Source organism: Lagopus muta, chromosome 1 (genome assembly GCF_023343835.1).
Source record: "Lagopus muta isolate bLagMut1 chromosome 1, bLagMut1 primary, whole genome shotgun sequence".
NCBI classification, from domain to species: Eukaryota; Metazoa; Chordata; class Aves; order Galliformes; family Phasianidae; genus Lagopus; species Lagopus muta.
Window position 1 is genome coordinate 118,508,590 of NC_064433.1, and position 26,629 is coordinate 118,535,218.

Sequence of the window (26,629 nt, forward strand, 5' to 3'; positions counted from 1 at the left end):
GTGGAGGTGGAAAAGGTTCTGCTAAATCTTTGAAGAGTTCACTGTCTATTGGAAAAAATACAATTTCTGGGACAGCAGTTGAAAGATACTGCTAATGTAGGTAAAGAATACTCGAGGGAATTTGAAGAAAAGCAGGGCTTTCTGCTGAGAGGCCTGAAGCACAGAATGGCATTAAAAATGCATGAGGCAGAGAAACAAAAGAGATGAAGTAGAAAAGAAGATGCAGAAGGATACGGAACTATGAAATGGGTAAAGAATAAAATGAGTTTAATGAAGTAAGCCAGGACAGAGTTCTGCTGGGCCATGGAATTGAATCTGGATACAAAGAAGAAAGAAGTAAAGGTGAAGAAATGGCAAGAGAGATTGGAGGAGCCTGGCTTGGCCAATGAGTGATGAGAGGTGGTGAGAACACTACAGCAACAGGACTGCAATTTCTGGCAGTGGCAACAGGCAGAAAATGCTGAATTGCAAAATCACAGCTCACAAAAGTGCACAATTTGATGAGAAGCTGATGACAGTAAGGATTAGACAAATTTCTTGCACGTCAGGCGGGAAGTTATTAAGAGAAAAAGGAGTTGGGTGTGAAAAAGGGAAGCAAAGTTTTGGACACACTGCATGCAGTGGGGAGATAAGTGAAAATAAAGATGACTGGGCAGGATAGAGGAATGAGGAAATAGATGTACACAAGGTGGATAAGCACCTCAGGATCTGCTTAATATATTGTAGGGAGAGCAAGTGACCTGCTTCTTCTGCCAAGTGCCATCTTGAGTCTGCTTGTAAGGGGTAAAGAATACCTCAGAAGAAAGACAAGAGTGAAGCTAAGAGAACCAGAACTGTACTCAGAAAACAAAATGGAAGAAATTTATAGAGGATTGAGAAGACTGAGAAAAGGCAGTCAGAGCTGTCTGGTAGGAAATTAGTGACAGATTTCCTGCTTGTCTCCAAGGAAAAATAAACTCAGTGTGGAATGTAACCCTTTAAACAAGAGCACTGGTGTGTCACTAATATAAAAGGGGTTTCTGTGGACTAAAGTGGACAAATTTTGTAATAGAGATGAGTAGTTCTTTACGGAGCTCATAAAGGTTCTCTTTGTCTTGAGAAACTATTAAAACAACAACAAAGTAATCTGCTGCAGTGACATCAATAATTAAAGAAGCCTCACAACAGACTAATTCAGCACTCTCTGGAGATGGACATCTTATTGCAATTTACACTCTTTTAAGCAACGTCATTAGTAATGCTTCTAGAAAGCACAAAGGAATGAGGCACTGAAATACTGCAGGAGCACTGTCAGCACTGATCAAAGCCCTCATCGTAGCTTTTGTTCAACTAGAGCAAGCAGCTCATTTGTGAACCACATAGAGGCATTCATTCGGCTAAAGCAGGCAAAATAACGTCATCCCTTCCTGAAAATTGTGATTTTTAAAATAGCTTCTTTGAAGCCAGACAAAGTTTCATTTCTGCTACAAGTGAATCAGTAGGGGAGGAATATGATCCTGACAACATGCTTAATCCCTTCTACTGTCTGTGATGATTTAATACCAAAGACGCTATTAACTTGTAGGCCCACTCTTACTGCAAACATTTACTGAAGATACTGGAAATTTTATCCGGTTGTAATTGATTTAACGTGACTCTGAATGGTTGTTTGTTTCATTAACCTTTTATCAAGTGGCTCTAAAAAAGAAAATATTGGCACATCTCCACAACTGCTTACAGAATCTCTACAGTTTATCGCTATTAACAAATCAGTTTCCAATTTCCTGTGATTCACTAAATGCTGACATAAAAATCCTTATAGAATTACAGAGCTATTCATTTTCAAGGCACAACTGCTTCTTACAAGCACTTTAAAATAATTTTGTGCTTTTTCCTCTTTCCTGTTTATCACACCTATTCTCAGATTCCCCTTTCTGTTTCCTCCCACATTTTGCTTTACCTTCCTTTTCACTTACTGGAGAATGATCACTAAACCAAAAGTATTCCACAACCTCCTCTCCTCCACCCAAAGTATTTTGTGTGATACAGCAGTATGTCAAGTCCATATTACTTACTACACTAAGAACACTTTAGCCCAGGAACTTTTACAGCTCCAACAGCAAAGTCTTTATAGTTTCTGACTAATCTGTTGTATACAATAATGAAGCTCCAAATAAGGAAACACATCTGAACACACAGCCATTGCTTGCTCCACAGTGCTGTATAAATGTAGCTCATCTTGCTATTCCTTTTGGCAAGGTAGTTACTCTAGAGCAAGACTGTCCTCCATCAGAAAGGACAAAGCAGGTTAGTACAGCAAGGGCAAAGTGTGGTACCCACAAGGGTGACAGGGCTATTCCAGCTAATGTGTTTGTCTTCTTTCAGATACTGAGCTGGCTTTCAGAATGTTTGTGCCTCTCTTTCATTAAGCACTGTTTTAGGATGATGAAAATCAGCATTTGCTGTGAGACTGCATTACCACAAGGTCCTGAGAAGAGTTCTGGGGATTTAAAATGTCCATATTCCAAGTAGGCACCTGTCCTTTACACCTGTAAATTAGCTATGGGGCACATAATCCTGTTGGAAGGAAGGGTGCAAGTATGGTTTGGAGTTTGTCAATCCCCAGTTCATAGTGAGAGGTGGAAAAAAAAGAACAAACCACTTTCAGGTAACTCAAACATCAGTGAAGTTCCTTATTCACAGAACCAAAGAGTCATAGAATTATTAGGGTTGGAAAAGACCTCTAAGATCATCTAGTCCAACTGTCAACTCATCACCAGCATGCCCACTAACCATGTCCCTCAGTGCCACATTAGAAGTCATATATTAACAATACTGGGAGTAAATCAAATAACAATATGGAAGTAAAGTCTCCCATCTGAATCATGAGAATGCCAGGGCTCACAAGATGAGTTCATAGCTGCAGTGAGACAGGAGATACCATACAAGGAGATGGGGAAAATACAACAGACTGCCTGATACACACTGTGCACAATAACAACCCCTTGTGGTCTACTTTGGTTGATGCTACAGGTTTTACTGGTCACTGGAGAAAATGTATAGATGTGGTGGTTGGCCATAAACCTGGGCCACCCTCAGAAAGGCACTTCTTGGTTCTCTATAAGGAGAAAGATAAGGCATAAAGGTGAGATGCTGATGAAAGAGCGAGAGAACCATCTTGGAAAAACATGTGTACGTTTTACCATTTTAAAGCATCAGGGGTAGCAAAATTTATATGTAGGTCTGATCACTGCAGCAGGTAGTTTTCCAGAAAAGACTGCCAAACTGTTGGGAATGAGGACCAAGTGTTCTTTAGTGTGATAAAAGATAGCCGTTAGCTCAGTCAGGAGGATCCTTTTGTGTATGATTAAGGGGCAGGTAAAGCTTTCTAGATTAAAAAATGATTCCTGGCCAAGAGACACTGGGTAATCTACAGTGAAGAATTAGATTGTTACAGTATATGATTGGGTGAGAAGCTTTTGGAGAGCAGCAATGGTGAGGAAGGATATTAATACAGTTTAACTGAGGCAAATAAAGAAATGGTGGTATTAACATTATAATACACACATGCAAAAAAAAAAAGAAAAAAAACTGGATAAACTGTACTTTACTTGTCAGTGGAGTCTTTAAGTCAGATCTCATCTAATGACAATGACAGAAGGTGTGTGATCCTTAAGTTCTTAGGTCTGGGGAGGAGATGGACAGGGTATGCACAAAGCTGCGGCCTCCTCTGGACATGGTGTGTTTTACAACAGTGACTTGTGGAGGTGACAAGTTTGTTATTGCTATACTCTTATATAAATAGAACACAGTCACACATTCTCCTTCCATCAACTTTGTATCTAGCCAGCTTGTGTAATATGTAACCCAACAGAATGCTGACACTCAGAGACTGATCTTTGTTTATACTGTATTGTTTCCTCTTTGTCTCAGAATGCTACAGTCCGAAATTAAGGTATGATTCTCTATGATCCACCATAACAGGGTGATAACTTGTATCCAGTATTGGATAGTAGGTTTCCATTAAGATATCAAAGCTCAGCAAAAGGTTTCTCAAACTGCAGCGAGCAGCGTACGCGTTGTCACTCAGAAGATAAATCTGAGCTATCCATATGTAGAGAAGCACTAAAATGAGAACATATGTTGGAGACAGGTAATGAGACAGTATTTTATTGAATTCCACATTTCCACTCAGGATGTGGAAACCACAGGCACAATATTTCCTGCTTGTATTGTAACCACAGATAAGACGCAGATCAGTAATGCCACAGAGTCTTATCCATTATGATCTACTCTTGCAATACCAGAGCAATTTTATATCAACATGCATATATACAAAAATGTACAAAAAAAGTCAGAGTCGTAAGTGGTGAGTCAGACACCGTATTTCATATACATTGGATTTTAAAGTATTCTTATGGTCATTGCATTTTCTACTACGTTTGCAGGATCGGAACTTCAAAGAAGAGCCTGCCAGAGGAAACTGTAGGAAATGTTTGCATTCCAGTACAATTCCATCATCCAGGGGCCTGTAATGGTGAAAGCACCCTTCAGCGGATGTTGTTTGCAAGGCCAGGTTGAGTCTTTATCCACAACAGCCCTTCACTTCAGTTTTTCCCTTTTTAATTATTGGTTACAGCTCTGTAACCCTGGTTCACACAGCAAATTCTATACATCTGGGGCAGACAGCACAACTTGTGGTGCCTCTGCTACAACAACTCGCACCAGCTGGGAACTTCTTTCAGCACTTTGTCTCTCTCTCTGGTGTTCGTCAGCTTTCCAAACATCAATGAAACTGTGCTTTCAATGTCCCAATGAGGTTAAGGAGACGTTCTTTATATTTGTACCCAAAGCACAGAGCAACCAGTTCTAATTACCACTAAAGCTTCCTTATTCTATTCTGGCAGGATGTATTTACACTTCCCCAATCAAGGCCTCTTCATGCTTTTGAAAACATCATTAAGGAAGACTAAGAGTGCTTAGTTGAATCTCATCTATATTAAGTGACTTACCAAATTACACAGTCTTCCTTTGTGATGTGCTAGAAACTGAATTCAGGTGTCCCAAGAGAATGAGACTTTTCATCTGCTAGCTAAACAAACAATTCTATTTTATTATTATTATTATGTTAACTCCTTGGAGGTTTTTTCTGTGTAAATTCAAACAGTAACATCCATGTATTTTCTTGTTCATCAAATGCAAATTATATATCTCAGTACTATGGTCATAATCCTTGAAAACAAATTTCAGTTCACTGTAATCAGAAGATACCACACTACAGTTCATATCTAATACACGACTGCAGCTCCTATATGAGTGTAGAATTTTTTATTTCTTAATACCATAAATAGCTTGCTTTTGTTTCCCCCCTTCCATTTGTATTTCAAAAATGTGAGGTCTAGATCCCAGGTATTATTTTTCTAGTAGTATTAGAACCGTAATGCTAAATCCTCTTTTATACATATTAATTTGTTTTGGGGAGCATTCTATAGTGATTAACTGTCTTCAGCATGAATTTTGCCTTAAATGCTACTTGAAAGCTAGGCAAAGCATTAGATACCACCAGCCACTAGGAAGATTCCCCAATTTCTACTGCTCACATATCAAAGTGACTTCCATGGGGGAAAGGTTGCCAAGCCCAATTAAACTAACATCTCCCCTTTCAATATGGTGACATTTTAGTTAGATTAGTTAGAAGTGATAATAATAATAAAAAAAGAAGCTGCACTTTGGGAAGCTCAGCTAATTCATACAATGACAGGTTAACAAGATTTTATATAACACTCTAGTTTCTGTTCCATATGCTACCCTTTTCCTAATGAATCTGATCACTTTTTCTGATGCAGTGTATGTGCAACATCTGTCTGGATGTAAAATTATTGCAACCACTTATACAAAGGTGAAATCAGTTCCCTTTAGACTGGTGACAGGGTTATTAGCAATGACTGGATACAAGTAGTGATGGCTGTAGAAGAAAAGATCTGCTGCTCTGGGTGAAACAATGATTTTACTTTGGTCTGAGACAAAGTGTGTCTCAGTGGAAGTGGGAAACAGGAGCTGCTGTCTTGAGGCAGAACAGCTTCAGCATCACGTCTCTCACTCTGAGGACAATCCAACTCTTGATCTTAGCAGGATCTGAAGGTCGGAATGCCCCACAGCTCTCAGAGATTAACCAGTGTGTTTGTCTTCCTCAAGTAAGTTTCCAGATGATTTTCTTGCCCTGAAGTTTGTTCTTTCAAGGTAGCTCCTATTAAAATCCTAATGCAGCTTTTTGCCTTATAAAATTTAAAAATGTGATGTCAAAATACTCAACCTCCAGAATAATGAAAGAGTATACATCTGCCTACCCTGTGCACTCCCGTGTCTGAGAAAAGGTCAGATTTCTACTGTTTGCAGCCCCCTTATATGCTAATGCATAAGATCTCTGTCCTTCTTTTTCTCGATTCACAGACTGCACAAAGGGAAAGATAAAAGACACGCAGCATATGAAATTTAGAGGCATTAGCAGAAATGTGACACTGATCCTACTCAAAAAAAAAAAGGGTTTCAAATTTAAACAAGTAACTCAGAATAGGTACCTACCTATGACAGGAAAGAACTAGAGTTAATTTGAAAGGAAGAGATTGTGGGAATTTTTATTTAGAGGAAGAAAGTCTTATCATCTAAAGAAGGACTAATTGAACTGCGTTGAGATGAAAGCTTTGGTAATATATTTTACTACTGTGGTTGCCACCTTTCAGCTGATTGGTCTCTGTTCCCCAGTGGCAAGTCTCAGGTGTACACACTGACTGTATAGTTGACACAAATTAATGAGTTTTGATGATATAATGTGACTTATGCCTATGAAAGAATAGAAAATGATATCTCCAGAAGGATGCAAGGAAACTTTTATTCTTCACAGACTTGTACATGAACTCAAATATGGAAGTCAGAAGTAACATTAGACTGCTGTGAACATTAGCTTCCTATTAATGTTACAGCCACCAGTATGAGACTGAAGTGACTTGATGCTAGTGAAACTATCATTCTTTGCTATTGAGCTAAGCACAAAGGCTGCCAAGAACTACTGCATTATCTGTTTTCTGTTATCTTGCTCTACATTTCATACAAATAATTAGGTCAGAGTTCTAAAAATGCCCTGTGTTTTTGAAAGAAGCAGACCTGAATTCTCCCTGACTTTTAACTCAAACTTTGATAGAGTTGTGTTGGGTTACTTATTTTTTGGTGGCTTTTTTTTTTTTTTTTTTGTTTGTTTGTTTTTTTCCCGTTTTTGTAGTTGTTTGAGGGGTTTTGTTTGTTGAGGACGGCAGAGAGAGCAAAAAGGATCCCAGGTAGTTATTACCAAGCTCAGCTTCTCGGTCCAACTCACCACGTGGCAGCACAAGCAATTGCACCACTTCAAAAGACAGGGTGATGCAAGCAAGCAGGCAGCAAGGGGAGGGAGAGCTCGGCTGCTCCTCCTGGCAGAAGCGATGGCTTAAAGGGATCGTTCAACTATGACCTTTTATTTCAGACATGGAAGTCTCCCAGTTAAAGTCTGATTCATCATGAGCAAGAGCCTGCCTGTGACTTTGTACCTCTTTGTAGATTGATATTAATGCTTACATGAATGTAAAATGGGATTGAAAAAATGCCACTGGGCAGAAACGTAAGCAGCCTATGTTCACCACAGTGACGTATGCATGTGCATGCATTTGTGTATACACAAACACATACACTTTTAATTACCAGCACTCTTGCCATTCCCCCTCCCATAATGAATAAATTAATATTTTTAAAAAGCAATTAACATTGAAAGAATGCTAACAGTTACCAAAGATGGAAGAAAGCCTGACTGTAAAAATCTATACATGCTTTGGGACAGAGGGGACTGTAGAGAATGAAGTCTCAGACACTGCTCTGAAAAACATGCCTTCCGGAATTAGAGGTGTGACACCATACCCATCTTTGGCTGCTTGTCTCATGTTTCAGGGATTCTACCGTGTCAGCCAAAGCATCTGATGTTGCGGAAGGATGGGTGTTTATTACAGTGCTTAACATTTTAAGAGAAGTGTGTAAGAGAGCATACATTTCTGGACTTCAGTTTATTATTGGAACAGACTGTCCAGGGAGGTAGTGAAGTCACCATTCCTAGAGGCACTGAAGAAACGTGGAGATGTGGCACTGAGAAACGTAGGTTAGCGAGCATAGTGGTGACAGCTTAGTAGTTGAACTAGATGATCCTATAGGCTTGATCCTAGAGGCCACATGAGTACCTAATGAGGTTTAACAAAGCCACCTGCAAGATGCTGCATTGGGGCTGAAGGAAGCCCAGATAAGAGTACAGACTGGGACATTCACTCATCAAGAGTAGCTCTGCAGAGAAAGTCTTGTCGGTCCTGATGGACAAAACACTGTACATGAGTTTCCCTCTATTCTGTTCTCATCATGCTCCACTTAGAGTACTGCACCCAGGTCTGAGGCCCCCAATACAAGAAGAATGTCAAGCTTTTGGAGTGGATCCAGAGGGGGAACATGAAGATGATCAGAGGGCTGGCGCATTGCTTCTGTGAAGACAGGCAGAGGGAGACGAGCTTGTTCAGCTTCAGAGAAGAGAAGGCTCCAAGGAGACCTCACCAAGGCTTTCCAGTACTTGAAGGGAGCTTATGAGCAAGACAGTGACTGACTTTTTACACAGTCTGATAAAGATAGGACAAGAGGGAATAGCTTTAAACCGAGAGGAGATTTAGGTTAGATGTTAGGAGGATTTCTTTACCCAGAGGGCAGTGAGGTGCTGGCTCAGCTGCCCAGAGAAGCTGTGGTGCCCCATTCCTGAAGGAGCTCAAGGCCAGGTTGGATGGGGCCCTTGGCAGCTGAGCTGGTGGGGGGCAGCCCTGCCAATGGCAGGGGTTGGATGGGCTTTGAGATCTCCTCCAACCTAAGCCATTCTGTGATTCTACCACAACGACAGAACCTTAGTGATTCTGTGATACGTTGAAGTCAGCAGTTTGTGCAGTAGCTAACAGCTGAGCATAAAGAAGAGTGAAATCAGTGCTCCTCTCAGAACCTGTGGGGCGTTTGACAGCTCCATCTCCTGCCCCTCAGCCTGCATAGGTATGACTTTCCCGCTCGGGGCAGCTCTTACTCACGCAGCCCAACCACCACTTAAGAGGCACTGCTTTAAAAACAAATTCCTGCATCTTAAAGTAGCTTTTCCCTCTTCGCCTAATGACACTACACAGAACCGCGTCTCTCTCCCTTTCCTCCCTCGCCTCCAGCTACTCCTCCGCTTACACAAACAAACTTTCAGTCTCCCCCCTGCTGCCAATTCATTTTCCTGAGCAGTGCCAGCCCTCGGCTGGGCTTTCCAACAGCCCCGTAACTCACGGCTTGGTTTAACTGCACCAAGCAACGGTACCAGAGAAGGCAAAACCCGCTTAGGTGCTGCTACAAAGACGGCTGCACGGCACTGATCAAAGCCGAGCACTGAGGTGCAGACGGTCCTCCCGCTCCCTCAGCTGCCCGACGGCACTCCCGAGACCTCCCGCTCCCCTTGCAGCCCGGCGACGGGGAGCACCGACGCTCCCACCCCGCAGCCGCGCGCAGGCGCCGTTGAGCGGGCAGGTAAGTGCCGGCGCCATGTTGTGAGCGGAAGCTGTGTCCGAACGGCGGGCCGGTGGGAGGGCGGAAGCGCGGCCCCGCCTGGCAGCGGGAAGGGGGCGGGAGGAGGGACGGCGGCAGCGGGCAGCAGTCGCCGCCGGAGCGGCCGCTGTCGTTCTTAGCCGGTCGGGCTGTCCCGCCATTCCCCCGAGGGCTCGTCGTCTGCCTCGCCGCTCCCGCCCCGCCGCCGGGGGAGCGAGAAAGCGGAGCGCGGAGTTGCGGGAGCCGGGCGGGGAAGATGCCCCTGGCGCAGCTGGCGGACCCTTGGCAGAAGATGGCTGTGGAGAGCGCGGCCGAGAGCAGCACGGAGGTACGGGCCGGGGGGGAGGCGGCGGCGGGGAGGTCGAGCTCCGAGCCCGCGGCTCCTCGTAGGGCGGGGTGAGTTAAGGGCGGTCGGGGCGAGGGGTGTCGGGGGAGAGTTGTGTGAGGCGAAGGCGGACGGGACGCCACCGCCGTCGCTCTCAGTTTTCTCCCCGAGGGCGCTCGGGGCGGGCAGTGGAGCCTGCGGCGGCAGCGTGTCCCCGCGGGGCCCTCCCTCGCTCCCTCTCTCCCTCTGGGGCGGCCCCTGCGCGCCGCTTCCTGCCGGGGCACTGACTCACGGCCGCGGCCGGCCGGGCTTCCCGGCGCCGGGGCTCGGGGCGCGTAGCACGGAACCGGCCCGCGCCTCCCCTTCCGCCCCCTGCCTTCCCCGGGAGGGAGTAACCTGCGGCCGAGCCGGGCGCTTTGTTCCGGAGCGGTGTCTGGTTACTGTCACGGAGAGTTTCCCTTCCCGGGGCGGCCCCGCCGTCTCCGCGCGGCCTGCCCTCGCTCACCTCGCCCCGTGCTCTCGAGGCTAAGGACAGTCCCGCCGGCTGCCGCTGCCCCCCGTCCGGACGGGACGCGGTCGCGTCCGCAGTTTCGCAAGCGTTTGGGAAACCTCGCGGCCGTCATAAGGCGGCGTTGGTGGGGAACGTCCCTGAGCCGCAGCGCCGTGCGGCTTCCTGCCGCTGGTAGCGGTGAGGTGTCCTGCTCTTGCCAGGCAGGATACGCGAGGTTACTCTCCTCAGCCGTACTGATGCCTTAAATTCACTCACATCTAAAGGCACGGATGCCTTTGGTTATTTTCTTTTTTTTCTGTATGTTTTGGAAGAACTTCGGGTTTGGATCTCTGTAAACAGTACACCTACTCAGTCGGTGCTTCTCTAGTAGTTCACAGTGCGCCCTGATTCCATCTGAAAAGAAGCGGCTTCTTCTGACAGAGCAGCTTCTGCCTGAATCTGCTCCAGCTGATATGCAGCCAGTCTACTTCAGACAATGCTGATCTTGAATGGTATGGACTCTGGCCAACCCAGAGCTGTTACATGCAAGGTTAGGATATATTCTGTAGGTGAGCAGAGCAGAGAGAGACACCACTGTAAAGTTCCTGCAGCATCAGAAGCATTTGTTGTTTTGATGCATATATTCCTGCTGCTTAAAGTGACTGCATCTCTGAGGGTCAGAAGAACCTGTAAGTCTCACGTGACAGAGCAATCTTTTAAGTTCTTGCCGGTTGCTGTCAATTCCATCACTGAGTTCTGAAGTGGTGATCTTACATGATTTTATTTTTATTTTTTCAAATGTAGAGTACCTGCAATAGCAGTGTGATGTTTGAAGGGAAGATATTGGAGAGATTTTTCTGAAGGACAGCTTGGTGCTTAGACTTATGATTTAGAGAAAAGGTCCTAACTGTTACTTTAGACTTCCATGCTCATGATATGTCCTCAATGCAGTTTGAATAGTAGTAGGGTATATATGCTAGAAAGATAGCAAAATGGATTGCTTTATTTGAAACGTGTAAGTGCATGATTGATTATACTTTGCTACTTGCTTATGTTAGTGTACTTCGGATAGGAGTTGTTTTTAAACTGCTGTCGTAAACTTCTTGAAAAAAGTATTTCACCTCTAAAAAAAAATAAAAAGCACTTTAACTACTGTAAACCCACGTCAGTATTTTGTAGGACACCTTGAAATTCCCTGGGACTACTAACAAAGCATGGAGCAACAACTGGTCAGGTGTGCACCTTAAGACCCTACTCGAGAAGAAACACTCTGTTTTAGAAAATGACCAAACTGCTCCTGTAAAACTTTCAGATGAACAGGCTTAGAAAGATCACTTACTTGAAATGAGTTTTTTAAGAGGAGATATTTCGGTGAAAATGGATGTTTGTCAAATACATAAACAAATGACCTAAATGCATAGCTTAAATTTTCAATTTGCATGAGTTGTGTTTATCCATAATATAGCAGTCTCCTAATTACAGACCCTATCCTGCAAGAGTATCCTTGGGCATAAACGTTTTTTACGTCCTCCTGAAAAACCTCACTGTGATTTTGGTCATAGTTTGATGGCAGCAAGTGTCTTTAGCTGTAATAGTGAGGTAGAGAGTTTCTGCTAACATCTCAGATTTGCCCATGCAGTCCTTGTAACACTGTTATCTACTCAGAGCTAAGAATTATTGAGCTTTAAATGCACTCTTATCTCTCTAGGTTTAATATTGGATTATTTTTTATTTGTTTCTGGTAGAGTCCCATATTCAGCTTTACATTTCTGCCAATGAGAGCATGATTTGCTGTGGTAGGTGAGCAAATTCAGTAGGAGGAGTGCAGTACCTTTAGTACTAATTTGAAATGTAGCATAGTTAACCATCAACAGCTGCTGTAATTTATGTGTACAGAACAGCAAATCTGTACAACGTTTTAAGAAATAAAGCAAATGGTTTTTTGTTTTGTTTTAGAGAGGATACATACTTGTAGTTTTGAGAGAGCAGTTGTTGCAGAATTTCTGTTCCTACAATTACAACTAGTTCAGTAATCTACATAGCAGCATTTTCAGTGTGTAAATTTGTTGGACAAAGTACTTAAAAGATAATACATTTATTGGTGCATCTTTTGTTGTTATTTCTAAACGCTTCTGTTTTAAATTAGAACAACTTGAAAGCTTGTGGAACTACACTGTCTTTTATTGACGCATGGTTTGACTCAAGATCTATAACAAATATAGGTTTGTTTTTCATAGTGAAAGTGTGCCTATTATTTTAAGCCATTTGCTTTCAAGCAAATTAAGTATTGATTTGAATTTGTATCTGGATGCCTGAATAACTACCCTGATCCTCTGATCTGAACTCCCAGCTATGCATATTAATGTTGAATGGAGCAGAATGCATACAATTACGGCAGCCAAGTTCTGGACACTAGTATGTCAAAAGAGCTGGCTACAAGGAGAGATTGTTTGTTAGGCATCCAGGAAAGCATTTGTGCCATCTATCTTTAGATGTTTTAATTTAGGTGCTCTAAATTGGCTGTGGAGAAAGTTCAGGTTTTTCCGCTGCCCTTGATAGGGGATTTATCACCACCTATTTAGGTAACTAAATAGATAGTGTGAATTCCCTCTCTTGAATTCCTTGTTCTGTCTTCTCTATCCAGAATTATACGAACCTCACATAAAACGAGTGCTAGCATTTGACAGTCATGTGGATTCTCAAAAGAACCCTGCACAATGTAATTTGGGGGTTTGTAATTCAATTCTTATGTCACTGTGACATTCTTTAGTCAGTGTATATTTCTGACACGAAATCTGAAGTCATCAGGTTTCTTGCCACCTGAAGCCACGAGATGCTGGTTGCCATCACCTCTGTACACTCTAGTGATTAGTGTAATCAGTGTTAGACCTGTGTTCTGCAATAACAAAGCTGGATTTATAGTAACTTAGCTGGAATGCTGAAGGGGAATCATCTAAATGTTTTATACAGATTTCAAAGGCTATTCATCACCTCTCCATTATAGCTAGAATTCTCAGCAGTGCCTCTACAGCACTCAGCTATCATTTGGATGAATATCTGTAATCAGTACAGTGCATTCTGACGTTTGGGTGGTTTTTATTCAGTTTTGTCCAATGGAAACATAATTATAAGTGGCTATGGGCAATGTAATTCTCACCTGAAGAAGTAGTATGCCCTGTATTCAGCAAACTTCTGTGATAGAGAGACAGCAGGTGTTTGTATATATATGTATAGGCTGAAGGTTAAAAAAACAGGAATATGTATGCGTATATATGTAAATAGACTTTGAAAGCATACCCTCTGCATGGAGAATGTTTTAAGTGTTGTTGTTATGTTGGGTTTTTTCTATGTTTGTTTGTTTTTAACCTTTCAGATTCTCAGTGGTATGGTTTTACCTGCAGAGTATTTTTCAGTTTCACAACTTCTTACTGAGTGTGACATGCTGCTGATTCCTTGCTATTGGTGGCTAGATGGAGGCAGGTGCTTTGCTTGGCTTGCCTCAGCACCTTCACGCAGCAGTGTGTGAGCTCTTCAGTTGTTTGTTCCCTCATGCAAGGTCTGAGTTTGACTTCTCAAGCTGTTCCATCAGTTTCCTGATGATATTGGCTGTTCTTTTCTTCAAGTTGTTTTGTTCGTTACAGTGTCTGTAGTATTTCTTGCCACAGCTAGTCTCTAGCACACTGTAGATGTAAGTTGACACAGGCATTTAAAGGAATGTCTGCTCTCTTTGAGTTGATTGTGATCTGCCGCACGCTAATTGTAGTTGTTTTCCATTCGAAGTGCTTGACTTAGATTCACAGTGAGACACAGACTGAGGTGGGTGTTTAGTTATTTCTGTATATCAAAAACAGGAGCTCTGATATAGACTGATTTTGTTTTTCTACTGTAATTCATAGTAGTGTTCCAATAGTAAAACCTTTATGCTTCAGGCAACAGTTCTTCAGGCAACAGGAAAGCCTTGTAGCTGTTTGTTTCAGTCCTAGTGATATCAGAGGGGGAATAACTTTATCAGTAAAACTGAAGAAATTAGAATCTCTTCAGGGAATTTTTTAGTTCATGCACACTGAAGTGGTTAATTATTGCAAGCACTGTGCTGTCTACTTGCATGCATGATATCATGGTACTTACTCTCTCCTTATTCTGTGGAATAAAATAAAATGCCTCACCCATTGGAAACAGAAGAGGAAAACAGTTCTGTTTAACAGATGGGCAATTAACGTTCAGCATCTTAGTGGCTCCATCTAGCATAATGCATGGGATCTGTTCTGGGTCTGGGAGATGAACGGTGATTTCCAGGGACTTACTCCAGTGGCTTAACCACGAAGTTACTGCTCCCTCATTCTTATCAGTAACAGTTACCATATGCTTGCTTTGATGCAAGGAACCCCCTGTGGTATTCCTAAGCTCCACTGAACTGTTTTTGGAGGAAATGTTCTTTTTTTTTTTTTTTTTTTTTTTTTTTTTTTAAATCCTTTGAGTGAAACGAATGGATTGTGTAAAAATTAGGATGTGTCTCCTTAAATACGTTGTTACCTTTTCTCACAAAAGTGTGAAGGTTCCAGGTCTATTATTAACCTTTCATTTCAGCCATTAATTTGTTGGAACAGTTTGTTTACTGTACACAGAAGATGTGAAGAGATGGTATTTTGTTGCGATTTAAATGTCTAGCTAATTGTAGTTTTGAAAAATGCTTTTCTTTTTACTTCTTAAAGCCAAACTACTTTGTTCTGAAGGCTCGAAAGTTGGTTTCTTGATATAATTAGATGTATTATTTCTTACATAACAAGATTGCCAAAATTAATTACTGTTAGAACTTAAACCTGCATGTCAATATATATATTTTTTTACTTAATGAGGAATCTTTCACATCGATCAACATGTATCGCACGGTCATTTTGGAAATCCTATGTTTCAGGAGATAGAAAAGTTGATCTCTAGAGGTCCCTTCCAACCCCCGCTATTCTACAATTGTTTGAATAGATCTACTGAAAAGATAAACTGAGATATGGAACAACTTTACTATTTCCTGCAACTACTAAAGCGGGTCTCACAGGAAGGTATCTGGATAAGTCTTGAATATCTCCAAAGAAGGAGCCTTTACAACCTCTCTAGGCAGCTTGTTCAGGGCTTTGTCAACCTCACAGTAAGAAAGTTGTTCTGCGTATTTGTATGAAACTTACTATGTTCCAGTTTTTGGCTGTTGCTCCCTGTCCTACACACCACTGCAGAGTCTGGCCTCATCCAGTTGCCTCCCATAGTTTAGATATTTATAAACATTGAGTAGATCCCCTCTCTGTCTTCTCTTCCATAGGCTGAACAGACACAGGTTTTTCAGACTTTCCTTGTACTTGCTCCAGGCCCTTTATCATCTTTGTTGCTCTCCACTGGACTCTTTCTGGGAGATCCTTGTCTTTATAGTGTCACAGAACTGCAGGGGCTGAAAGGCACCTCTAGAGATCGAGTCCAACCCCCCTGCAAAGCAGGCTCCTTAGGCTGGGTTATGCATGTACACGTCCAGGCAGGTCTTGAATATCTCCAAAGAAGGAGACTCCAGAGCCTTCCTGGGCAACCTGTTCCAGTGCTCTGTTACCCTTACTGTGAAGAAGTTCTTATGCACATCTGTGGGGAACTTCCTATGCTGCAGTTTGTGGCTGTTTTCCCTTGTCCTATCGCCACCCGCTGCTGAAGAGTTCGGCCTTTTCCCTTTGCCTCCTGCACCTTAGATATTTATAGACATTTTTTGAACAGGGGAGTGCAGAACTGGATACAGCACTGCAGATATGGCCTCATCAGGGCAGGGGAAGGATCACATCCCTCAAACTGCTACCCACTCTCATTTTAATTCAGCCCAGCATACTGATGGCCTTCTTGGACATAAGGGCATGCTGCCGGTTCATGGCCAACCTGTTGTCCACCAGAACACCTAGGTACTTGTCTGTAGAGTTCCTCTGCATGTGTAGAACTCTGCACCTTACCCTTGTTGAACCTCATCAGGTTTCTTTCTGCCTAACTGTCCAGTCTGTCTGGATCCTGGTGAATGACAGCATAGCCAGCCATCATGTCAGCCACTCCTCTCAGCTTCATATCATCAGAAAAATTGCTGAGGGTGGATTCCATCCCATGTTTTAGGGACCACAGCTAGTTACAGGCCTCCAAGTAGACTCTGTGCCACCAATCACAACATTCTGAGCTTTGCCAATCAGCCAGTTCTTAACCCACTTCACTGTCCACTTATCTGTCCTGTACTTTCTAAGCTTCATTAGAAGGATGCTGTGGGAGACAGTGTCACATGGCTTGCTGAAGTTAGGATATGCGACATCTACTAATCTCCCACCATCTACTCAGCCACCAGTGACATCATAGAAGACTACCAGGTTGGTCAAGCACAATTTCCCCTTTGTGAATCCATGCTGACTACTCCTGATAACCTTCTTATCTTCCAATTGCTTGGTGATGGCATCCAGAATGAGTTATTGTATTGAATGTTTGAGTGGCTAAATGACAAAATGAGTAAAAATAGGTAATGCTTTAGTTGACATCAATATTAAATGTCAACCTCTATCGTTTATCCTAAGATTATAAGAGACCAGCTTGTATGGTCTGCATTGTAAGGAATGAGAGCAGGCAGCCTTGTTGCTCATGCAGTGAGGACCTGGTGCTGCTCCCCCTTTGGAAAGAGCCCTGACAGGTATGGGATGTTCAGGGGGCTTAGGTCTGTAGCAGACAGTGAAGTGAAGCATCCCCAGCTTCTCATGTAAGTACAGTCTTGGTATGGAGACTTGGATACTGTCAGGTGCTACGATCACTGTTAGGAGAACATGTGCAGTGGAGAAGGAATTCTTTTTCCCACGTGTGGCAATGGACTGGATATACTGAATGAAGTGATTTCTCTGTGCTTATTTCTATCTGTAGCAAATGAACATATAGTTGATGTTGTGTTTTACTGAGGTTACTGAGCTTTTGTGTTAATGGCAGCACTTTGCCACTCCTGTAGGTAGGAAACTAACTAAATAAAATTCTTCAAAGCAACTGAATGTACATGATTTTGAGCTTTTTTTTTTTTTTTAACCTATAGAAAAATAGCTGGCTTGGACAAAAATTCTATGATGCTATATGTTTGACATTTCAAACAATGCCATGGCACTTGTACTGCCTGAAGCCAAGGTAATTCAGCAAATTAAACTCACAAATAGCTGCAGGCTCTTGTTTGTGGTGGTGGTGTTTTCTGACCTTTCTTGACACAAGGTTGGCGAAATGCTAGCGCCAAGGATGGTGTAACAGTGGAGGAAAGAGGTCTGCTTTTCTGTGGCAATTAGGCTGTGGTGGTATAAAACTGCACTCTTGTGTCATACTAAATGAGAAGAAGGTGGCACTGGAAAGTAGATTGTCTTGGAGTTGCAGTTGTCCTGGTATCATAGCATGGGGAGGCTTCACTTTGTATGTTCATAATAATCTGTATGTTACTGGAATATATCTGAGGTTGCCTGTCTACAGAAAGGCAAATTTTGATGTCCTGCATCTTTTAAAATCTGACGCCTTAGTCGATACGACTTAGAAGTTTCTAAATAAAATTAGTTGAACTTCAAGTAGGGGTTTTATAGAAATAAATTCATGTATCTTTTAGGTTTTGTCTTATGTTTTTTTTCCCTGAAAATTAAAGATTCTTATACTCGTTTCTGCTATCTATATGTAACATACATTGAATATGTTCTAAGAGATAACAGCTAAAAAAAAATCTAAGATGATAGCCCACTTCTGCTACTTGTATATGATAAGCCTTAATCAGGTTAGGATTTAGGTAAGTGCTTTGGATATGTGTGTCTTCATAGCTGTGGAGTTAGGGTGTAAGTCATTAATTCAGATCCTACTAAAGCCTTATATTTTAGCTGGGCATTGAAATAGCTTGTGAAAACTCCATTACTGAAGATTTAGAAGGAGATAAATGTCTGGAGTGACATTGTAGGAATAGCTGATCATTCCTTGGAATAGGTTGGATGACCTCTCAAGGGGACATTAGTCTTTTTTTCAACTATTTTTCTGCAGACATATGATTTTTTTTTTTCCTCAGAATAGCTCACTACTGCTTGTAATAGCAAATTTAAACATGTGCAGGCCAAAAGCTTTTACTGTATGTAGTTCCAGACCTTTTACTAACAGCAAATTTGTTAGAAATCTTTGCCTAGGAATACTGTATTCTGTGCTGCTATGTAACAAGCCAGGAGCATGGATAAAGCTTCATTCAATTCAAAGATCGCAGAGTTGTCTAACTGTATCACTTCCTTGGAGTCCCTGGGACATGCTGGAGTGAAGAGCTTGGATCTACATATTGCCAATGTTTTTATTGTCTAAATAATAAGTAATGAGGAAAGCTCTTGTACTTCTTGAAATCTTTATTTTTTGTAGTCTAAACATCATTTTCAAAATGTTTAAAGGAAATAAAAAGGTTTTATTAAATTCTGTAACTGTTGAAAAATTGTTGGGTAATTTGTTAGGAGAAAACTAGGAATTACCTTGGAGAAACTTCAGACATTCAGGTAATTTGTTTAAATTATCATTCCAAAGCGTAGTGAAGTCATCACCTTTGTTAGTCATTGTCCATTTGTAAATTCTAAATGCTAATTTTTGTATGGTGTGTTTCAGACCTTTTGTTTTATCTGCTTATTTGTGTACTCAGAAAGTCAGTCTGCACTGATAAACAGTTCATAACTTATGATTTGTCCACTTGTAAACTCTAAGAATACAACACTTTTTATTGTATCTTAACTAGTGGGTGTAGTTCTGCTAAAAGGCACGAGTTACATGGAAAATTCAGTAGTTGTACAACATGCTGAACTCCATTAATAGTATGAAACCTTGTTTCTGTCTTGTATGCTTGAACCCAGTTTATATCAGTAGGTACATTAAGATTAATCAAAGAATTGTATCAAAAGCTAGAATTGCCATCACTTTTGTTTTTTAAAGCAAATGACAATTGTACTTGGAAAGAAGGAGTTTAAATACTTGGCTGTGAGGCTTCTTAAGCATCCAAAAATAATCTAGGAGCAGTCTAAACACAAAACAAAGCTGTTTGAGGGGAGGCAGGAGGCATATGGAAGCATGCAGCGTTCAGGAAGCTTCATGGTCAAACCTGCATCCTTCAGAAAAAATGAAGTGTGTTAAAAATGCATGAAAGAACAGCAGTTCAACAGAGTACGTCCGTATTAGCAGGACTTTGATCTTTGCTTTGCAAAGGCAATGTGAGGCTGTAGATACTAAACTAAATCTAAAAACATCAAGTGAATGCTATCTGTTTCAATATTGATTAAGCTAACAGGAAAAAATAAGAAAAAATGAGTGTTACAGGACACAAATATGACTTAATATTTCAATTAATGATTTAGACACGTATAAATAACTGGGTAGGGGCAAGGATCAGTGCTTGGTATTATTATTATTATTATTAACATATTCTGCACCAAGTTGCTATTACAGATGCTGTGTCAGGTATTTTGCATACAAGATTACAACTAGATCAGTGCTAGTCAGTTCAGTGTGCTGAGTTTATTGTGTGAGTGCAGAAGGCAGTACCATTTTGACAGACTTCTGAGGTGAATTTCATCTGTTGCAGCAGATGCTGAAACCATAATTTGAAAAAAGAAAGTAACATGAGGACTATGGATCAATACATAGTTGTAGTGTAGAGTGCAGGATATCCTCTGCTTCACAAAAGGGGTTTAATTGATTGACTGTTATGTCGCAGGTTCTATGAGCTCTTATGGCTGATGCAGATTCTCTGATATTTGTCTGCTTTTAACTTGAGCAAAGAACCTGCACGGTCCCTTTTGTCTTCGTTCTCACATGCCTTTAGTAAAATAAACCTAACTGTCTTTAAGCATTCATTTCTACCAACTTAGTGAAATGTGGCAATGGCTTTTTGGGAGTTTAGTTTGTTGCTAACAGTATGGCTGCCACTGTAAATCGGAGAAGGAAATGGGATTTTGAGTGGCTTTACCTCTATAAGGGACGTGTGCCCTCATTTCTTGGTGTAATTTGATTGCTGATGTGTTTGGAGGGGTAAGTAGGAGCTGTCTGTAGATGTTCTTTGTTTTGTTTTTTTTTTTAGTTTTCTTGTGCTGTCATCTGAAATGCTTGGTGCTCGCTGTTTTTGCAGTTCTAGTACTGGATTTAACCACATCTTTGATCCATTCTGCTTGCTTGACATCCCTACAGGAGCCGTACAACTGAAAAGTAATCAAGGTCTATAGTCTCTGTCATTTGAATTAGTCCAATCCATACATTAAAAGATGCATTTAGCCTTCTCTTAGTCTATATTTATCAGATAATTATATATGGTCACAGGGTGTTACCTCACTGAGACATGTCCTTGGTTCTAGTAAATACTAGAGCAAATCTAGCCTAACTAAAGGGTTAGATGCACTTAAACACTCTGCAGCCTTATTTGCTCTACAGTGGTTTAAATGTTGTCATTTCCGTAGTGAACTTTTTGGCTTTACACTTAAGCTTATAGGACATCCGGTACACTTTGCAGGCTTTCTGGATACGCGAGTGCTTTCCATTTAATGGCATCTCATACCAACAAACCATAAATCATACATACATATTCTTCTTTGCCTTACATGGCTTCCACTGTTCTGAGCAGAACTGGTTCTGCCATGCGGTGATTTCTTTAGCGTAATCATTGCATGGGTAGACCTGTTCAAAAAGATCTTGCTAATCCAGTGTCCTGGCTCAGATACAGTTGCATGACATACATGCTGATTTCTTGAGTATGTTCATCATTCCAGTACATGCGCTTGGAATCTGTTTCTTGAATTCAAATGAAAGCAATGGAGGATTACACAGGAAAACCAGATTGTTTAAAACAAACAAACAAACAAACAAAAAAAACCCTGCTCATTTGTGGTGCAGAAATTTGCTGTGTTTTGTTTGGTTGTTCTTTTTGTTTTTGTTTTTCTAGAAGAATAATGTTACAGTCAGTGAGGTTAAAGGCTGGATGTTAGAGATTGGGACCTTCTTAAAAAGATTTGATCTCAATTCTTTTCAAAGAGGGGTTTCTGGAGCTGTTTCATTTTCAGTGGCATTAGAGTTGTCTTTAAGCAGTATAAGCGGGGTCTCAAGGTTTATTTTTTTGGTTAATTCTTCTTAATCTGCCTCTAATATTATTCTTCAGCATAATTACTGTTGTAGTGGGAATCACTGTTTCTGAAAATCCGCATGTGGAGTCAGTTTAGAGCACATGGCTTTGATACATAAATTGCCCTGTTTTAGGCCCCAGAGTTGAGCCATCATTAGCTGTCAGGACATTTCAGGCTCCTCCTTTCAGGCTGAAGTCAATTGTCTTTCTTGTTCTGATGTTTTTCTGCTGATTTTTTCCTATTGACGAGATATTTTGGAAGCTATCTTGTGGCGTGAATAGAGCACAGAGATGTGTAGTTAAATTGTCATTTGATTAAATGTATGTCATATATTTGAGAGAAGGGAAATTGTGACTCGTAGCCTTGATAGAGATGGTATATGGAATAACAATGTAAACAATTATGTTTCCTTGTAAGCAAGCTTCATTAAAAATACTACTTTCTTAACTTAGCTGAGCTGGTATTTTTATGGTCTTGTACGTGATAATTTAAATTGTTGTGTATTTTAAGGAAGAACAGTACAATATCTGCCATCTGTACTCTTAGTAAAAGCTGCAGTGAGGGAAGGTGAGGCTTTTTGGAACATCATCAAATAACTCTTAGCTGTACAATTAGAAAGTGCAATGCTGATAGCCCTTAACTGAGACATCTTATAAAAATTATATTCACCTCTTGTAGTCTAGCTGGTTTCTTACTAGTCCTTCTGTAGAGAAACATGCCTTCTAACCAGAAGTCTCTAGTGTTTCTCTGAGGTCTGTTAACATGAGAAAATGGCAATGTTATCCTGTGTCACAACTCTGCACTGCAGACAGAATCAGTAGCTGAGCCCTTCCCTATGCCTGTGTTTTAAGGGGATGGAGAGCAGGCCACAGTCATATTTGGGTGATGGATAGTTCTCATAATCTAGTCTTATCCATTAGTATCTTATATTGAAAATGAAGAGGGGAAAACTTGGGAGCTTGTAATTATCTGAGACTAAACATTCAGTTTGGCATAACTGAAAATTGAAATTTGTAAGTTATTAGAACTTAACCTGTCTCTTCATAGGAAGGAGTCTCTACCTGTAAGCTGACTACACCTAGCAGTTGCAGAGAATGCTAGAAAGGTTCTACCCAACAAGTCTGCTGAAAAAACAAATGGTGGGAGGGAACTTGTAGGAAGAAGCTGAAATCTCTGAACGCTGCCTAGCAGCTTCCTTAGCTTTCTGACATCTAGAAAATATCTATCCATATATGCATGTGACTTTATTTTAAGTAAATTAAATTCTGCAAAAATAGATTAATTAGGACTTACGTTCTCTGGGGAAACAATCCACTAGTACTACAGGGCACAACCATTTTTGGTAATTTTTTAAAATCTATTTTGAAAAGAATAATAAGAGTCTGTAAAACTTTTAGAGCAAATGAATAATTAAAGCCACAGGTGATCCTTCTTGCTATTACGTTGGGAGGCATATCTTTTTCCTTATTAGCTGCTAATGTATATGTTTGTTGTGTAAGCAAAGGCATCTGCCTGGGAAAAGTGCCACTTAGATATTCACCAAGTATAGTACCACTGGTGGGGAACAGAAAGCATTTGTTAACCAAGAAGGCATTTAGTCTTTTTTTAATCGCGTGACTAAATTTTACATGGAAAGCTTTGCAGGACGGTCCCTAGAAAGGTTAAAATAAAAACAAACAGAAAAGTACAACGTTGACTATCTAATTAGCCAGCAACCATAAACATTCATAGTTTTTCTAATAATCATATACTGCAGTTATAAACGTTCTTGTAGTACCAATGACAGCAAGGACTTGGTTTCTGCACAAGAACTTGGTTTTAAAAAGAGTATTTATGTTTGTTGTTGTGGCTTATTGCTGCACATTCTTCATCTGATTTAGCTTTCTGCAGAGGTTGTAGTAGTGAAAAATAATGCTCTGTAGTACTAAGACTTAAACTGTTTTACAGTTTTCTTATTGTGACTTTTGTCCAGTTTGGTAGTACGTGAGGATCAGAGTGAGAGTGGCATCATGTCTCTCAAACAGCAGCTTTCCGTACCAACTTCCAATGATTTTTTTTGTTAGGTTGGTTGGTTTTTAGTTTCTTTTAGAAAATAAAAGAACTCTTGATCCTGTAGAGGAGCATGCCATCAAAGCCCATTGGCAATATATTTATTTCTGTAGTTGAATTCAACATCTCTACTAATTTCCTGTGTATTTTTTTCTTTTTTTAACAGAATGGACAGCAAATTGTGGATGAACCTATGGGAGAAGATGATATCAACCCACAAAATGTGAGTAGATTGTAACAAAGATAGTGCTATATTGTGATGCACTGATGCCACACAGTCTACTTGCAGGTTGCCGATGATGCCTTTTTGTTCAGGTTTGCATCTCACGTCAAGTAATGTAGAATCCTGATATTTTTCAGAGTTTTTTTTCCTCACTTATTCTTGTCTGGTTTGGTATCCTACTGTTTGTTCTGATTAATGTTTATACTTTCTACACTATTTTTAATATGAGTTAGGTTTTCCTGTCGGAGAGCACAAAGTTTAATATTATAGAAATTGGATCGGAGAGTGAAAAAACTTGATAGTAAAATGTAGCTGCTTAGATCATTCCTCAACAGGAGGGGAGGTTGAGCTTCTCTTTCCTTATCACAACAAATCTTAAAGCTGGTTGTTCTTTTTTTATTGTCCACTTTTCCTCGTACCAGTGAGCAAGGCAATGCCACTGGCTTGTTAGTCTGAACAGTGCACATGTAAAAATATTTTACATCTGTGAGTTCCAGAGTGTGCTTTATTAGCAGTTAATGTTTCATTTCTGGTCATGTCACAACAAATGATTCTGATATGGTTAAATTCCACATAGATTCCATTGCAGGTGCGTGTGTGCTTACTGTATGAAATCTGATTCTATGAGTGCCATACACTATAGCTTTTCCCTTTCTAGTTCAGAATGTAAAGTGCAGCAGCAGCTATTACCTTTAGTTTTTCTGTATGATCAGAAGATTGCTCGGCAGTACCTGTTTATTCTGTTTCATTGCTCATGTTAGTTTTTTCTCATTGTCCTTCTTGATCTACATGAAACTAGAATATTTGCATAATAAATCTTCATTAAACTGGAAGATTGTTTCTGTTTTGTTTCTACATAGATTATTAGGATAATACTAAACTCAAGATGGGCAAAGTTTTAGATTGTCTTCCAAGGTGGAGCTCACTGGAGTGCATTCAAAAATAGTAAAGCTAGTCATTTGTGGCACGGTGGTTTAAGTCTTTTCTCTGAATGTGGATTTCAGTTCTGCTCTTGTGATGCTATTCTTGCTAGCTGGAGTAGAAGGCAACTTCGGTTTATTGGTTCAGATTAAAGAAAGCCATGGGTGCCACGAAAGAGGAAATACTCAAAGATGAGAACTGTAAGAATCAGTTTTGCTGGTGGCTTAGGATCCATCCCTTCCTTGGATGAGATACTAAATGTTGAAACGTACTTAATGGAAACTTCCACAGTGATGAAATATCCAGAGGCTGACCTATTAATATAGATCTCAAGCGTTCACTGTAAATCAGATCTGAGCAGTAGGCAGTAGTTTACAGTGGTTAGTTTTGAACTAACGTGTTCTGAAATACTTGTGGTAGCAAAGTGGTCTCTGAGTTGGAGATGGCAAATTGACACGAAAGATGCAGAATCACAGAATTGTATGGGCTGGACGGGATCTTTAGAGACCCCCTGCAAAGCAGGCCCCTTACAGCAGGCAGATACCTATCTCTCTTTTCTTCTTTCCCCATAAACTTATTTCAGTTATCCGTAAACTATAAAAAGCCCAGACCTCATAATCCTCTCTACTTTCAGGTTTCAGTAGTCTTTCAAGGGAAGTACAAAGGTAAGGAAGGACTGTGGAAGTACAGTTTCCATTGCTGTTGTTATGGAGAGGCATTAATTTTTCTTAACACAGTCTTTTTGAAAATGGGAGTGGCCGCTAAAGAGGAGATTGCAGGCCAGATGGTTCAGCCACTATCAACAGAAGTCAAACTTTCATTTTACAAAATTTCGTAATGTGAAGATACCAGTAACCACAGGTTTCTTCATGTGATGCCTGTGGCTTTCTCAGCTGTCAAGGCAACTCTAACATTACCTGTAGTGTTGCATCAGACGGCGCTAGCTGACCATTAGATTTTGTTGATAAATGGTCCTTACCAATAAAACACAATTTTCGGAACTCTGAATATGATTGAAGGTACAATATATCAGGGCTCATAAGGTGATACTGTATGTTACACAGAGTAGGGAACAGTATTTGTAGGCAACACCAGAAGGAGATCATTTGTTCTTAATATTCTGCGTAGCACAGACTATAGTGCTTTCTTTAATTCTTATGTGAACTAGAACACCTTTTCTTGGGAAAGTCTTTGGTTTTGGTTGAGGTCATAGAATCACCAAGGTTGGAAAAGACCTAAAAGATCATCCAGTCCAACTGTTCACCTATTACCAATAGCTCCCACTAAACCACGTCCCTCAACACAACATCCACAGCATCCACATCTTGATAGCAGTACTGAATGAACTGAAATACTTGTTAATATATTCTGACTGTTGCCCTGCCTGATAAAAATTTTACTTTGAATTTGTAGCTTCACCTTCTACCTATGGAACTTTTTGTTTTGTATCTGTATGCTAAATTATATTATATTGGGCTTATGTAATAAGGTTTAGGTAGTGGAGGAGGTGGCTTCTGTGAGAAAAAATAAGTGTTGCTCTCATGTTAGGCAGAGCTAATTCCAGCTGGCACCAAAACAAACCCACAGCAGCTATTGCGAGCCTGTCAGTGATGCAGGTGGTACTTTTGTGCTGACGTACTTACAAATGGCTAGAAATGTTTTGCAGAGACAGAGATTGGCAAGGAATTAAGGGGAGGACGTACTTTGTGCTCTAGAGCAGAGATTCCTTTTGGCCCGTGGAGGAAATAATGGTGAAGCCCATCATGAAGCAAATTAGCAAGCTGTCTCCCTGCAGCCCATGGAAGGTTTGTGTTGGAGCACAGCATGTGCTCTGCAGGCCCTGGAGAGGACCCTGCACCAGAGCAGATATGTATGCCATGCTCCCC

The 26,629-nt window shown here is 40.9% G+C and overlaps 1 protein-coding gene across 2 annotated transcripts in view; it reads left to right on the forward strand.

Annotated features, from left to right (window-relative positions):
- Nucleotides 1–9,641: 9,641 nt before the first annotated feature.
- The window catches only part of RPS6KA3 (ribosomal protein S6 kinase A3), a 67,789-nt gene continuing 50,801 nt past the window's right edge, over nucleotides 9,642–26,629 (forward strand). For both annotated transcript variants that reach the window (XM_048955260.1, XM_048955267.1), the window contains exons 1-2: nucleotides 9,642–9,928; nucleotides 23,766–23,822. In XM_048955260.1, coding sequence (XP_048811217.1) covers nucleotides 9,857–9,928; nucleotides 23,766–23,822 — 129 coding nt within the window. In that variant the 5' untranslated portion in view covers nucleotides 9,642–9,856. The remainder of the gene's footprint in view (nucleotides 9,929–23,765; nucleotides 23,823–26,629) is intronic.